Here is a 15,987-nt window from a genome sequence, read left to right as displayed (position 1 = left end):
CTAATGGAGGACACTATCTTGCCGTATTTAGACAGCTCTCTCACCAGGAAGTCATCCCGTATGAACAGCGGGATATTCGAAATCATAACCCTTGTAGCAGGGGTGGTTAGTGGAGACACGGAAATGAAAGTTTCATTCACAACGATCCCGGTCTCCACCACTTTGTTCGCTTTCCCTTCCGTGTCCACAAATATCACCACCCCGCCGTTCATCCGAGCCGCAGATCTGATGCTGCCGTGCCCCACTAATGCCCCCACAGCCAGGCTGCACTCCTCCACCGAACACGGTGTCATCGGAGACATTTTAAAACCATGTTTGCGACTCAGCCTGGCATAATCCATGCCGCAACTGCGTCACACACACAGACACACACAAACACACACCACACACACCCAAACCACGAGAAAACACCAACAATCAAACGTTTAAACCATATACACAATACACACAACTTACAACATTAAACAATAAATATGTTAGTAGAAAAACGTGTGAAAAAGTTAGTAACTCACTCACACCACGCTCCTCCGACCGTTCCTCACACACTCACTCAGAGACAGAGAGAGAGAGAGAGAGAGAGGGGGAGAGAGAGAGAGATAGATATATTTGCGAGTTGCATATGAACCATGATATGAACTCAGGGCCGGCCCGTAGCTTTGGCTAGATGTTCGACTAGGGCGCCAGATCTGTGGAGGCGCTGCGCTGGCAGTTCTGGGAGGGAAAAAAACATTTTGACCGTTGGGGCTCATCCTAATTTTCGGCCTTGATGTAACAATATTCATAATTAAGTAAATGTAACACCCTTTTTACCCCGGTTACACGTTTCATTTGCCCTGTACGATGGGCGCTGTAAGTGATGAAAATGGGGGGATGTTGGCTTATCTGGCGCCCGCAGCTCACAGCCAAAATGCGAGGGAGAGAGGGAGGGTGCACCGGTACCAGCGCTGTTGTTATTAGAATCTGGTGCCGTGCTAGCTGCTCTAACGGATATAAGAAGAAGATGTTTCTACAATAATGTGGAGGGAGAGTCCTCTCCAGTCAGACTGAGAGGCTGATAAGTTAACTACAGCTCAGTGAGGTAAAGGACTCTTAGTCTAAGTTCAAACGGTTTGGTCACAATTTATGTAAACACATATTTCCAAGGCACTCCTTTATAATTATTGGGATAAACAGGTTTGAAATCATTCCAATGTATACTATTAAGGTAAAATAAGATATGAATGAACAACATAAATAAAATAAGTTACATTAAATTGTTATTGGCTATGGTAGGCTATTGGTTATGTTCACATACTTATTTGATTACATCCACTTGTCTAAGATGACAACAGAGACTTTCGACCCAAAACCAGCTGTTGACTTGTGGATGCAAGCAGCTAATCACAGACTCAACCAGAGAGAAAGTAGTAGGCCTACATCATCAGCTACCATGTCTGACAGAGAGGAAGACAGTGAGGAGAACAGTCAGGAGGGTAGTGATGACAGCTTGTAGGATTACTGGTCGTGCTAATGTTGTCTTGTGTTCACCTCTGCATGTGTGTTCAGTGCTGTGTGTCTGGCAAATAAAGTCAAGACCCCCTCAAAAGTTACGGTTTATTTCATTTTAAGGATGAGCACCAAGCAACATCTCCAGGTGCTCCTTTGAGAACCAGGGCAAAAAAGTTATGTGCACCCCTGAGCATAATCATAATGTGCCACAAGAGAGAAATGGTAAATATATATGTATCACTCAATGCTGTGTTTTGTCTCTTTTACCACTGTAGCATCATCTTGACTGAGAGACAGATGGACGGACGGAGCCAACCCACCCATTTCATCAAGGCAGACAATTAAAGACAGAAGCACAGGCACTCACTTAGCTATTACTCCCCTACGGGCTCTTTAGTAGATTTCACACTAACTCAGACTGCTGGAAGCAAAATGGCTAATGTCTGCTGAGCCTGGTTGTAACGTAAGAAAATAATGACAGTCACTGTGAGGCTATAAAGTAAAAGGTATGTTCGAAATAAAGAGTGGTGCAGTGAAGAGGTATTTTCGCAGGCCAACCTGGAAGTCAGCGTCCCAAGGGCTCCCTCGTCAAAAAGCATTAGGATTTTGAATATTACAGAACATATGATCTGTGGCAAACACACATTTATGATAATTACATGTTTTGTTAGGAAGTTTAATATCCACATATTTACACAATTTTTTAGAAGCTCATGAGTTAACCTCTTCTACACCGCACCCCCGATACATTTTCGAGCCTAAGACCTGAAAAACAGGCTCAGGGCTTAACAGGTTAATGTAATCAACAAAAGTAAAAAGCTAACGTTATGAACTAACTACGTCAAGGCTAAAGGCTAACTCCTGTTAGGCGTTATGACATGTTGTAGTCTTCTTTAGTCCTTGCTAGCCTCTTCAAGACATATTATTGTAAACTTGTGTTAACCACAGACCTTATTTCAGGCTTCTAACCAAAAACGAATTAAAAGAAAGAAAGGTGCTATAATAAATAAACGTATTATTATTCCTCATTAACTCTGCTGCTAACCTGTAGCCAGGGCAAAAAACAAGGTCAACATGGTGAGTGGGATGTGTGAGTGAAGAAAACAATAAATAGAATTTCTTCTTTTTTTTTTTTTGGAAAGTATTTCTAAAAATCTCCTGGGGGAGAATCCCCACTGCTGGGGTTAGGTTTTCAGCATGTGCCTTTTTATGTTATACAGTTCAGCTTTGATTCCATCATCTCATTAAACCTTATTTAAAAGCATTCTTTAGTTCTGTGAAGGGATATAAGGGATATACCTCTACCTCTTGGTTTTATAAACCGTTTTGTAATTTTGTAACTTCTTCAACCATTTTTGGATCTCTGCTGGGTTTTCTTTTAAAACCCTAAACCCCCCCTTGGGGTTGGTCCCTCCCCTCTCCCTCTGCGGATCTAAGGTCCGGTAGAGAGGGTACAGAGTCGCTTATCCAGGTGGGGGAGTGCATCTGACGAAGAGATAGGTTGTTGTGCTCTCTATCTCTGTTTCTTATCCTACATTTTCACCCTGGACTAGAGGGAAAGCGTTCTTGGACGCCTTTTCAGCTCTGTTTCTTACTATATTCTTCCTACCCCGTTTACCTTGAACTATTCTAGGAGAGTGTGTTGACGTTGACTCGTTGGGCCTTTCCTCCTGTACTTTTTTGTTCCCCAGTTCTTTCCTTTAACTGAAACTAGGAGAGGGCATTTAGGCCTCTCTACTTCCTTATTTTGATTAGTTTAGTTTTTCACCCCCTTTCCCTTGAACTAATTTAAACGGGAGAGTGCATTTACGTAGTCACGTTGTGCCTCTCGGCGTATACTTTGACTTTCTGTCTCTTTGGAGAGTTCTAGTACGTTGGATATGTTGGGCCTTTTCACTGTTGTCCCTCTTCACTAGTATCCCCTGTCCCCTTTTCATAATTTCCACCCTATTCTAAGGGGAAGCATGATGGTGCCTTTTCATTTCAATTTCTGGCTTTGTGTTTCTTCACCTCTTACTCGTTTAATATTTAGGAGAGTGCATTTACGTAGTCACGTTGTGCCTCTCTTCCTTTGTTTCTGGCTGTTCTTTTCATACCCTTGTTTCTCAGAGAAGAGAAGAAATGCTATTCTAAAAAGGAGCTGACACATGGTCTCTCTTCACTTGTACACTTGAGGGGTCAGAGTTCATATGGTGAGGGATTCCATGAGCGCTATGCGCCGGCCTGTGCCTTTACCTTGGACTTCTAATAAGAACTGCTCGGGTCTTGATAGATTGAGTGGGGAAGTTCATGAGATCTTTCTAGCAGTGGCGTTTTCTCCCGGAGGCCAAGGGAAGCCAGGCTTCCCCTGTTTTTTCGGATTGCAGTTATAATTTAAATAAATAAATAAAAACACTTGGTTTTGTTTCGATAATTCTCCTTTGCTGTGTGTTGCTGCCGGCCCGTCTCTCACCCATTCTCATTGAGTATTTTACAAAGAGTGAAACAGCGCCCCTCTAGATGTTATGGTGAAACAGAGATTGCACTCTCTGCTGCGAGAGGAGGCCAGCCGAATCTGGCTTCCATTGGTGAAAAAAAATGGAGGGATTGACCAATCAGATGAGGCCCACGTGATGCCCCTGCCAACCTGTGATTGGTCAGGGCCATGCCAAGGGAAGCCAGCCGCCTCTTGCTTCCCTTCAGAGGCGGCTGGCAGCTGGCGATTTGATTGGACACTGCCATTCAATCAAATCACATCAACATCAGTTTTAATACTGTAACTGTCATCATCGCCGTTAGAAATTATCGAGCAAATGTAGCATTATGGAGGGTGGAGATTTGGCGTACTTAATCAAGCATAACTTTATTAAACTTCCGCCACAGCAGCAACTAAAAATTAAATCAGATGACAGGCCAATGCCCGCACTCGAGCTGTGTGTACACAGAGGAAAAAGGGAGCGAATCGGACGTTCAATGAGGACAATCATGTCCGCACGGAGTGGAAGCGCTAAACGTCAGCGTCTATTTTGCTGGCCATGTCTTCTTTTTGACAAGGATTCGTGCTCCCTGAACAAGCCGGGCAACTTCAGGATTTATCGACCTTGCCAACCTGTCACAAGCAATTGAGAGGCACGGTAAATCCAAAAATCACATAGATTGTGTGATTGTCTGCATACATTAATAAGTAAAATGCTTACATTAATAAGACGAGAGAGTTTCAGCTGGAGAGTGCGTGCGGACCTGTCGGTTAGATAACAGGCGTGTGCAAGTCCTGCATCTGTGTGATACAAATGTGTGTAAAATGATATCGGGCGCTGTAATTACTCATCTGGTGTCCCCCCCCCGACCCAAAAAAATGGGCTTCCCCTAAATTTTTCCCCACGCCACGGTACTGCTTTCTAGAGGGTTATCAAGAATAACTTTTATCCAATGACCTTTTCCTTCTCTGTCTGTGTCTGTGTATTCTCTTGTTCCGATTAACCCAGCCAAATATTTTTTCTTGTTTTGTATCTATATCTACGCCGGGATCCGGAGTCGAGGCTGATCCTCTTGCTGTAGTCCTGTGTCTTGGATCCTCTATCCTGAGTTCTGGATTAAGTCGTGGACTTTGGGTCGTGGCTGAACCTGTCTCTGCGGTCCTGCCTTGGGTCTCGTCATGCTGCTTCCCTGATGGCTTCCATTAGATTGTAGCTGACATCCTCGTGGATTCATCTTCTTATTACAGACGCATGCATTTCCTAACATTCGGTCTATATGCTGTAAAATGTATTATCTCTTCGATTTACACACGGCATCTATTGCACGTCTGTCCGTCCTGGGAGAGGGATCCCTCCTCTGTTGCTCTCCCTGAGGTTTCTCCCATTTTTTCCCCTTAAACTGTGGGTTTTCTCTGGAAGTTTTTCCTTGTACGATGTGAGGGTCTAAGGATATAGGGTGTCGTTTTTCTCACACTGATATTCTGAACAATCTGTGCTGTTGTATTTGCTGTAAAGTGTCTCTACTGTAGGCTAATTTTATTATATGTACAGCACTTTGGCTCGACCAAAAATCGTTTATAAATGTGCTATATAAATAAAACTTGATTTGATTTGATACGCACTGTACTTCACTTTAATTAATATTGTATGCTGAAAAGCGTACATATTACAGCACGATTTGTTGTGGAATAGATTTGAGTGAATTTCTCAGAACAACACAGTTAAGAATCTAGGGAAAGGTCAATCCCTCTTAAATATGTGCCACACACAAAGATGTATAACACTTATTTTACATTTGTATAAAAGCCCAAATATGCTACATTTTTATAAATCAAAATCAGACACCTACATCCTTGCACATTCCTTTTGAAAAATCACAAAATATGATATACGTAATACAACTTGTCCAAAAAGCAGCTACCATCATCCTCACAAGCTCTAAGGCCACGTTTACACGGAGACGGAACGGGTTGTATCCGCTACAGTTCTCTATCGTATGGACGGTTCGTTCACACGAGGCCGTAACGGAACCGCGGAAACGGAGCCCTCAAACGATAACGGGTCCCAAGGTGGGTAGATCTGCGGACGTAACGCTCTGGTGTGTACACCCTATACGCCATAGCCCCGCCTCTCCTGCTCACCCCCATGTCATTGCTGATGTGTTTTGCCAACAACAACAACAACAGTGTTCCGAGTGTTTCGAGCCAGGTCCCAGTATCTCGCAGGACAGTGCACCCAGCAAGAGCCTCCAGCAGATCCCCCCGCACGGTTCCCTCGTCCCTTGGAAGAGGCGGAGAGGTGGGTGTTTTTCATCTGCTGGTGGACTACCGGGGAGAACGTCCTGCTCGGGAGCCAGGCTCAGTGTTAGTGGCACCTTCCTTTTACAGCTGGAGCACACGCTCGCCTCGGGGCGAGAGACAAAGAGAAACAGAGCCCTGCCTCTCCTCACCTCTGCTGCTCACCCCTGCGTCAAATCTAGAGCTCCTCTACCACAACCATCAGCAACAAGTGGACATGGAGAACTACATGAACTACTTGTTGCTAAATCCACCGCGGAGAATAAACAGAAGGGCAACCATGCTCGGGAGGTCTTATTCGCTGCTTTTGGTGTATTTTGTGGCGGAAGTACAGCGCCACTTACAGGCCCGGCATATGTACTACAGCGTCTCCAGTGGGTCGAGCGGTCTCGTGTGGACGGACACGTTTATTGAGCCGATTACGTGTGGACGGAAGACTGTTTTGATATCGAATTCTGTTCGTTTTTGTCTCCGTGTCTCTCTTAGAAGTGAGTTTTTATAACACTGATGTCTCTGCTGTCTGTTCACACCAGACGGAACGGTTATACAATGCTTTAAATGGAATGGCCCCCTCCCATTTTCTGTTACGCTCCCTTGATTCCAGTTACTTAACCATTCCTCGCTTTAAAGGGAAATGGAAACACTTTTCAAACTGCTTTCCCATTAGGAAATGTATTTATCTAGTCTATTTCCAATTGGTTTCCAACAAAAGAAAACAGTCGTCGTCAGGAGCGTATTGTATTGCCCCAGGCTGCACAAATGTTTTTTATACAAAGAAGGAAGAAGTACATTTCCATAGGCTGCCACTAAAGGATGAGAAGCTGCTCAAAGCATGGGTTATTTCCATGAAACGGTCCGATCCGCCGCTGAATCAGTACGCACGTGTGTGCAGCGAACACTTTACAAATGACGATTATGTCCACAAAATGAGGTTTGATGAGTCTGGATGCCTGGTTCAATACAAAACATCGGATTTGAAGCCAGGATCTGTTCCCACAATATTCGATTTCTCATCGTATGCAGTCGGGAACACCGACTACATTAACTACATCACTGGGTTAAATAAATATAAACCATATATTGGGTTGTTTATTTGACCCAAGCTAGTGATTGAAATTAACTATATCACTGGGTTAAATAAATATAAACCATACATTGGGTTGTTCATTTGACCCAAGCTAGTGATTGAAATTAACTATATTGTTGGGCTAAATATAATATAATAATAATGTATAATAGTGTAATGAATAATCTCCAAACACACCGTATATATATATATATAAAAATGCATTTATTCATAATTTGAACATCTTTGGCAAATCGTCAACATTCAGGCCACTATAAAAGAACAATGCAAACAATACAAATTCAACCCCCCCCCCCCCAAAAAAAACAAAGAGCCTTAAAACAAATGATATATTACAAAGTGCTGTTATCTGGACCAACTTCTCTTTCAGGTTTAAATAACATGAACATGTTTAAATATAGAGATAAAACATTTCTCTGCCCAGCAGAAACTATATACAGACACAAACATAACAAGGTAAATAAATAAATGAAGTAAATTAAATAAGTAAATAATAAGTAAATTAAATCACGTAAAGTAAGAAAAATAAAATTTAAATAAATGAATTAACAGGAATAGTAGGTACTGTAAACGCGGGTCAATGTTTTGACACAATTAAAGTGTGTGCCTACTGTCTTCTGCAATCAAGTTTTGTGTCAATCATATTTTTAGAGAGCAGCTGTCAACTTGTTTGACACACATCACTAAAAGGCTACTTCTCTCTGTGTACCTTTAGGCCAAAGCTGCAATTGATGTCCTCATAAATTTGACATTTGAGGATTCATGTCCATCAATGTTATATACTGCCTGTTGGATAAACTCCCAGGTGGGGAGACACTGCTTTGTGTAATTTAGGTCAAACACAAAGAAAGCCTTAAAACACAGATCTACTGCACCCAGCAAAGTGTCCGTTTCAATGGCGTTGTCTGACACAATGGTGAAGGTCTGGCATGTTGTCATGTCATCACCAAGACACAAGATGTGCGGGAAGGGTTGAGTTCTCTCTGCTGTCTGTAGGTACTGTACCATGTTGGTGCCCACCTGTTAATTACACAACAGTTACTTGCAATATAACCTGCCATTTAAGTTAAGCATGTTGTTTTTATTATCTTTTTTATTGAAGTATGAAAATGCTAGTATATAAACACAGAAACACCCACCATTATTGAAGTAGAAAAACAAAAGTAAAACGTACTGGTTGGATATTAATGAAGGACTTGCGGGACTCCTCTATGGTGGGTCTGTGGACTTTTCCTCCAATCCTGTAGACCGATGGAGGAAGCAGAATCGGCAGGACTTTCAAAGCTCGGTCTACGCAATATAAGAAAAATACATATTAACATCAACATTTAAATAGTATATAAAGATTGATATTTCTGAACCAATATTGACTTTTCTGCCCTGGTGTTGAATGGTAAAAACAAGGCGTGAATTGTATAGCCTATTATAATCACAGGAAGTGTTGTGACATCTTATCAGAATCTGAATCGTTATTGTCACATCACAGGTTTACAGGTGTAAAACAGTGGGTGACATTTGTTTTTGTGCAAGCTCCATCGTTTTGATTGTTTCCAGAAAGAGAAAGAAAAGGAAGGGGGGGAGCAGGAATCAAAGAAAGACAAAAGGTATCTAATGAAGTGGTTCACAAACTTGTTCATGTATTTATGTATTTGTCAACAGACTCCCATCCGAAAACATGTTGTGCAAGGGACCCCATACAGATGATTGTTAAAATATAAAAAAAATTGCAGATCCACAAGCTCACAACGAGTCTCATTGGGACGCAATGCAAGCATGTAGATCTGCTATTTTCAAAGAACCGGTGTGTGTTACATAGTAAGAAATAGCTTACCTGGTGTCATGTCATCAAACACCAAGGGCAGTTTTCCCTCTCGCTGGGCATATGTAAGGATTTGGTCACTCATAGTAGCCCAGTTCTGAAACAGTTTTCCTACTGCCTCTGGATGAAGCTGCTGGAAGTCTTGTGATATCTGATACATTTTGAAAAACATGAAAAACAATAGAACAGTGTTTAAAGAAATGATATGGGCTTGTAGTACCTGTTAGGAAAAGGGTTAGGGGACAATTTGACAGCCAGTGTCACTTCAACAGGTAAATTATTAAATTATTACAAAGTATATACTGTAGGGTCTAAGTGGTTAAACATAAACTTGTAGTGCATTGCAGAGTATCAGTCAAATTGTCACGATCTGTCTGTGTTGTGTTTTGTCTTGTCTAGATCTGTTTTTGGTTTCCTGTTTTATTTTGAAAAGTGTTCACCCCCCCCCCGTCTTGTCTGTTGCTTCCTGTCTCTGTGTTCCCTCCTGCCTGATAACCCAATTGTGTTCACCTTGTGCCTCTGTGTTTTCTCCTCCCTCCTCACCTGTGTCTTTTCTTCCTTCCTGTGTTTTCCCTCCTGTGTCTGATTGTGTTCACCTATTGCCTTTGTGTTTCTGCATTCCCTCCCTGTGTCTTGCCCTGTGATTACCCCTCTTTGTATTTAGTCAATCAATCAATCAATGTTTATTTATATAGCCCAATATCACAAATGTTACATTTGTCTCAGTGGACTTCACAGTTTGTACAGAATATCAGTATGACAATACAATTTAGTCTTGTCTTCCCCTGTGTTCCTTGTCGGTTCATTGTCTTTCCTGTCACCCTCCATGTTTGTCACTGTCGTTTTTGGCTGGATGCTACCTTGTGCTACCTGTTTATGGATTCATGGTTTTGTTTTGTTTTTTCATTGTCAACAACTTTTTGTAATTAAAGCTCGCCTTTTGTTACACTTTGAAACCCGCTTTTCCTCAATCTGCATTTGGGTCCTGCCTTACCTCAAATCCTAACACAAATAGAGTATCATTCAAATAGACAAAACCGCAATAGCAAAATAATTTCTTACCATGCCAGGATTGTCTAAAAGCCTAGGGAACTCAGTCAAGATTTCCGGGAGGCTTTTAGATCCATTGCTGCAAATCCACTTGCCTCTATGTAGAGCTGTTTGATTCATGTAGTCCTCAACTTGGGACTAGTGTTGTCACGATACCAACATTTTGGTTTCGATACCGATACCAAGTCAAGAATTGCGATTCCGATTATTTTTCGATACTTTTCTTAAAAAAAGGAAAACAGTCTTAAATGTAATTATTGTGCTTTATTTCACACCATAACCATAACACACATTTTTAAACAATGAGAACAATAAACAAAATAAATGACAATAATTCGTATTAAATAAAATCATCTCAAACAACTTTTTTGTTTTATAAAATATAATTTGTTTTATATTTTATTAACATGTAATAGTACAGTAATATAAATAATTATTGACAAAATGTATATTGCAGATGTTATCATTGCCATTAATTGTCTCGTTTGTCACAAAATAAATTACACTGGTTTGACTTAGATTTGAGGGCGTGGGCTTGAGCATGATGTAATTATGTTATCTATCACATTCGCTAACCTGTCTGTCTTTAAATTCTTTAAACAGCTCTGGATTCCGGTCGGCTGGTGCTTAGCCAAGTCTGATGTGTTGGCTCCCTTGGTTTGCAGGGATCTAAAACATGTCTCACAGACAGGCCTCGTGGTGTCCGTAGACTTGCCCTCACTGTCAGAGATTTAGCTCAAATACTTCCAAATTTCGCTTATGGCGTCTTTTTTGTCAACAAGCCGAGGCGCAGCGGCAGTTGCACTCCCACTTGCAGCCATGCTTCTAGTTTTCTCACATGCTCTGGCAGCTAGCGCGTGGCCGCGTGCACGAGAGAGAGGGGAGGGACTTAGAGCGTGCTTGAGAGGGGCGGGACTGCAGGCACGGCTGCAGTGCACGCAAGGAGTGGAAGCAGAGCGCTGAACACACACGGCTCTTATTAAAACGGCGCTTTCTCACCGGAGTACTTTTCCCTGTCATTCTTAAAGTACCGATACTAATGAAACGGAGGAATCGTACCGTTTTTAACGGCAGGGTATCGCGGTACCTTTCAAGTATCGGTACACCGTGCAACACTACTTGGGACACTGGATACCTATTGACCTTCATCCATTCAACCATTTCTAGAAGTTTTTCAGGAGGCACATCATATTCTGTTGAATGATAAGTACAGAGGTCCTCAGATTCATTATAGCTGATTTCAAACATTTGGGGTTCTGGCCTACTTGGGAGAGTGTGTGAAAAGTCGCCAATCGGTCCAGCGGTGCCTGAGACTAGCTTTTAGAAGATGGATGGACAGAAGAGTCATGGGACCTAAAATATAATCCCTTGCATTTGTCTATTCTAGCCTGGCGGGGATAATTAATATTGGTTATTAGTATTACCTGGTGTACTAGGGACGGTCTGTTCCTTCTGTTGTTCTTGGTGGCGTGGTCGTTTCAGCATTCTCATGTGCTTCCTAACGTTCCTCAAGCGCTCCTCCAGGAAACCTGTAGCAGGTTTGTGATTTCGGCCAGGTGTGTACCAAGCTCCCTGTAAAAGAGAAAATTAGATTCAGATTAAATTGGCCTGGCGTAAACCATGAAGATGGTTACATGGGATTTTAAGGAGCAATCCAAAAATGTGCGTGTGACTGTGCACTAGGAAAAACGTTTGAGCACATTTCTTTTAGGTGTGTGTGTATGGAGTGTTCTCCTTTATGTGTTGATTGATTAACTTACATTGCCACTGCCTGTACCATCCAAAAGGCAAGGGAATTCATACACCAATGCCACGGCAAGGGCTTTCTTTGTGTCTGTGGATGGCCTGTTAAAATAGACAGTAGAAGTTTGTCAAAGAACGATGAGATGAGACAGTAATCATTGTTACAAATATATGACGATTCAAATCCATGAATTAAACACTGAATTGTGATGCGCTTTTAAAGTGCATTTGAGTTCTGCTGTTCACCGCATGCACTCCTTGGTTGTTGTTGTTGAAGGTGTGTGATAGCTAGTGTTGGACAGCAACATCGTACATTTACTTTACTGACATTTCTTATCTCATCTGTTTGAAAGTGTATGTTCACAGAATAATTCATATGCGGCTCACTCATTTATGACTTAACATCTCTGTCTCCTATTGATCTGAGTATATTATAAAGAATAGCCAGTTAATTGAAGCATTATAGCACAGGCCTTTGTCAGATGGTATATTACGCTGTTTTTTTCCTGCTTCGAATAGTTCTCTCTTTTTTCACCATACCTGTGTTTGCATCCCTGTAACCAATGAGCACCTACGTGTGAGAATGGCCCTGACACCATTTCAGCCCAGATCTAAACTCCTGGCAGGACAAGCTCCAGCTCAATTCTCGCACTGAATTTAAAAAAAGTGAGTGAGGGACTGCAATATAAGAGGGAAAGAAAAATAAACTTTAAAACTGTTCAATTGTTATGATGTGTAAAGACTGATATTGTTCTATAATCGGCTGAAACTGTTAAGTCATGATGTGAAACGGTTAACAAAGAAAAAGAGAAACTCAAGCTGCTGCTACACTTTATTTTATTTATCTAAAATTAAGCACTTTAAGATGCACATATTTTCAAAAGCTATTTTATTTATTAGAGGAAACTGAGTTATTTAGTTTGTTAAAGTTTCACCTATTCTGTTTACAGTTCTGTCATCACATTATTTAATACCATTTGTTAAAACACTGTTGTTTCTTTTGATGTGAAATATTATGTATTTTATTTAAATTAAAAGCAATGTTAATTTTGTTCAAAATGTGTTTAGTTAATTTAATAATATATGTATTTTTGAATCAATTATTCATCTTTATTGTCTTCATTGTTAGTTTCCACATGCCTAAAACAACCTCAAGCTAAATCTAAAAGTTGATGGCTAAATAAGAGCGTTTGAGAAATTGTGCAAGTCATACAGTAATAGTCCGAATAGTCGATTAATCGTTTCATTAATCGATTATCAAATTAGTTGTTTGTTGCAGCGCTACCTTGCTCTTTTTAATATATAACAAAATATTTAATAGTAACATCTCAACATTGTCTCAATAAAAATTAACTTACCTTTAAATGTGTCAATCAAGTTCTCAAGCTGCCATGCAGTCAACGTCTCTGTGACAAACGTGTCCATGGTGAAACCCTCTACTAGAATCAAATCAGATTAAGTACATTAGAATTTTACAAAACTGTGCAATGTTTTAACATTTATTGTAAGGTACCAAGCTACTAATGTACAGTTACTACAGGGGGTCTGCCAAATCTCTCCATGAAGACATTTTAATCATTCACGAATTATTATTATTTGCCCCTGACACGACCTAGCTGGTTGGTGTGCTATGCTAAGCTAAGCTAACCTATGGTAACACGTCGATGGCAGGGAACTAAAATGTTACATTATGTGGTTCGGTGACTCCGGTCACTCACTCCTAAAAATAACTTCAATAGTTGCTAACTTTAATGATTAATGTAATTAATAAATAACTCTAGTAACCTACACTTACCTACATCAATGAGCTTCTTTGTCGTCTGTCTGTCCGTATGTGTGAAAGCCCGCGCCCGAGCTGCATGCTGGGAAAGAGTTGTGACGTAAAAGCCATCTGATTTATACTGCCTTATTGTACATCTAATACTTTTGCACACAAATCCAAAGCTATAGTTCAGACCCATTTATAACTACTAGTAGAACACACGTCTTTGTAAAATAATAATTCATCGCATCACAACGTAAATTCAAGGCTCTTTCACTCATTGACAGAAATGTAAAACATTTGTAGCCGACGTTAACTGCTAATGTTATACTTTGCACAGTCTGTTAAATGCCTACAGATCCCTATTGAACTGTTATCACAACTCATTAAAAAAATATAGGTTACAGAATTGTATAATTATATAAATATAGGTAAAATATAGGTTACATACCTTGTGTTTTGAAAAAGATGATTCCAGAATGATTCAGAAGTGGGAAAATGAATAAAGCAACCTCTGGGTTAAAAATAACCCAGGCGGGTGTTCAACTGCAATTGAAGCCCTAATAACCCCTTTGACCCAGCATGAACAACCCACCAGTGTGTTTACAGTACCCAAATAACCCATAATTATGACCCAGCCAAATCAACCCAGCAATGTGTTTATAGAAATAACCCAGCATTTTTAAGAGTGTACACTCTTAAAAATGTTGGGTTGTTTTGTCAACCCAACCACTGGGTTGAGCCTGTTGGTTAATTTAATTGGGTTATTTTGATGGAAATGGGTATTCTGAGAACCCAATTCGCTAGGTTATTTCTGTTGGGTATAGAGTTATTAGCTGTTGGGTTGCAATTTCTATGAGGTTGTGTTGGGTTGTTTTGGAATACCCAACACATTGGGTTGACGTGCACAACCCGCGAAACCAAGCACCTCCCACTACTCTCCCGCTCCAACACGACAGTTAAGTTTTGGTCAGACGGTCCCAGTAAGTGAAGAGAGGAGACTCAAAGCAAGGTTTGTTACATACATTACATATACATTGTTTTACCATGTAGTTGACTTGATATTATTATATAAAGCGTCATATTGTTGTTAAGATGTAAGTTTGTGGAGCACTATTGTGTACATTGCATCAAAGTAGCAAGCTAACACGTTAGCTGGCTAGCTATGTAGCAAACACACTATGTTGTTGTTACTCAAAATGACCCGAGAAATGTGTCATGTATTGTAGCTAGGAGGACAACGTTAGTTATCTCGTCAATTTGGCTTTTAATGCAATATCACACACGTGAGTGTTATTGAGGGGAAAGCGCGGTAGTGAATCAGCTAGCCTCTGCATGCTAGCATTGAAAACAACATCCGGTTTCACTATGAGTGGTCGCATTTTCGAGAGCTCCCGCTTTGGCGGTTATTCCTCACGATTTTTTACATATTTCATCCTCCTGACAATATGGATGATGGACTCCTACCTCAACTCATCAATGAGGCAACATCACTTAGAGAAGGAGAGTAATGAAAGCGGGGATAAAATGAACCACAATGACTTTTACCTTCACAACGGCTGGGAAAGGAAACACCTCGCTTTTGGAAGTGCTAGCATTCATGCATTATTAACTGCAAACCCGACGCGAAAGTACTTACCCCCGTCAGGCAAACTAGACCGAAGAAGTATGATCGTCTTGGTCTTATTGTTAGCGGGAGACATCCATCTGAATCCGGGCCCGGTGCAGACAAGAAGCCAGTCCTGCAGGCTCGATGAGCTAGCATCTCAATTAGCATCAGAACTAGCATCTCTTCCGCTGCAACAACAACTACGCGACGACAACAGAGACCGTGGAGACAGCGGAGACCAAGGAATAAACGGAGACTTCGAGATTCCCCCGGGGACGCCTCGGCAGACAGACACGCATGAGGCAGTGACGAGAGGAAGAGAACCGAGATCCGAGGGAACAAATATCCGCCATGTTGTTAGCCACCCTGCTAGCATATCAACGGCTAAAGCTACAACGGAGCCTCCCTCCCCCCACCACCACCACCACCCCACACCACCACCCCACCACGACAAGCCGGTTGCTGTAACGGACAAAGACAAATATCTGCAAGCTGACGACATTGTGCATTTAAGCAACAAAAATGGACTACATATTTTTCATCTGAACACTAACAGCCTGAGACACAAACTGGCTGAACTCAGGCAGCTATTCATGAACGGTAAGGCAAGCATATTATGCTTTTCTGAGACCAAATTGGACAATTCCATTACAGATTCAGAGATTGAAATTGAAGA

General features: G+C 41.3%; 1 protein-coding gene across 5 annotated transcripts; it reads right to left on the bottom strand.

The window, feature by feature from the left end:
* Window positions 1-7,631: 7,631 nt before the first annotated feature.
* LOC117550413 lies at window positions 7,632-13,797 on the bottom strand. 5 transcript variants are annotated; one of them, XM_034222836.1, is made up of 8 exons: window positions 13,736-13,797; window positions 13,299-13,379; window positions 11,958-12,042; window positions 11,317-11,769; window positions 10,210-10,329; window positions 9,160-9,298; window positions 8,503-8,618; window positions 7,632-8,348 (listed from the first exon to the last, which is right to left on the bottom strand). In XM_034222836.1, exons 4-8 carry the CDS (start codon window positions 11,443-11,445, stop codon window positions 8,040-8,042), a joined length of 813 nt encoding a protein of 270 aa, XP_034078727.1. In that variant the 5' UTR covers window positions 11,446-11,769; window positions 11,958-12,042; window positions 13,299-13,379; window positions 13,736-13,797; the 3' UTR covers window positions 7,632-8,039. The 5 variants fall into 5 exon arrangements, with proteins under 5 accessions (XP_034078727.1, XP_034078728.1, XP_034078729.1 ...); XM_034222837.1 differs by having other exon boundaries at window positions 13,740-13,780; XM_034222838.1 differs by having other exon boundaries at window positions 13,299-13,376; window positions 13,740-13,755.
* Between the last annotated feature and the right edge of the window lie 2,190 nt (window positions 13,798-15,987).

Source organism: Gymnodraco acuticeps, unplaced genomic scaffold, assembly GCF_902827175.1.
Source record: "Gymnodraco acuticeps unplaced genomic scaffold, fGymAcu1.1, whole genome shotgun sequence".
Lineage (NCBI taxonomy): Eukaryota > Metazoa > Chordata > Actinopteri > Perciformes > Bathydraconidae > Gymnodraco > Gymnodraco acuticeps.
The sequence above is the reverse complement of the archived record's forward strand: the minus strand, read 5'-3'. Positions and strand labels throughout refer to the sequence as shown.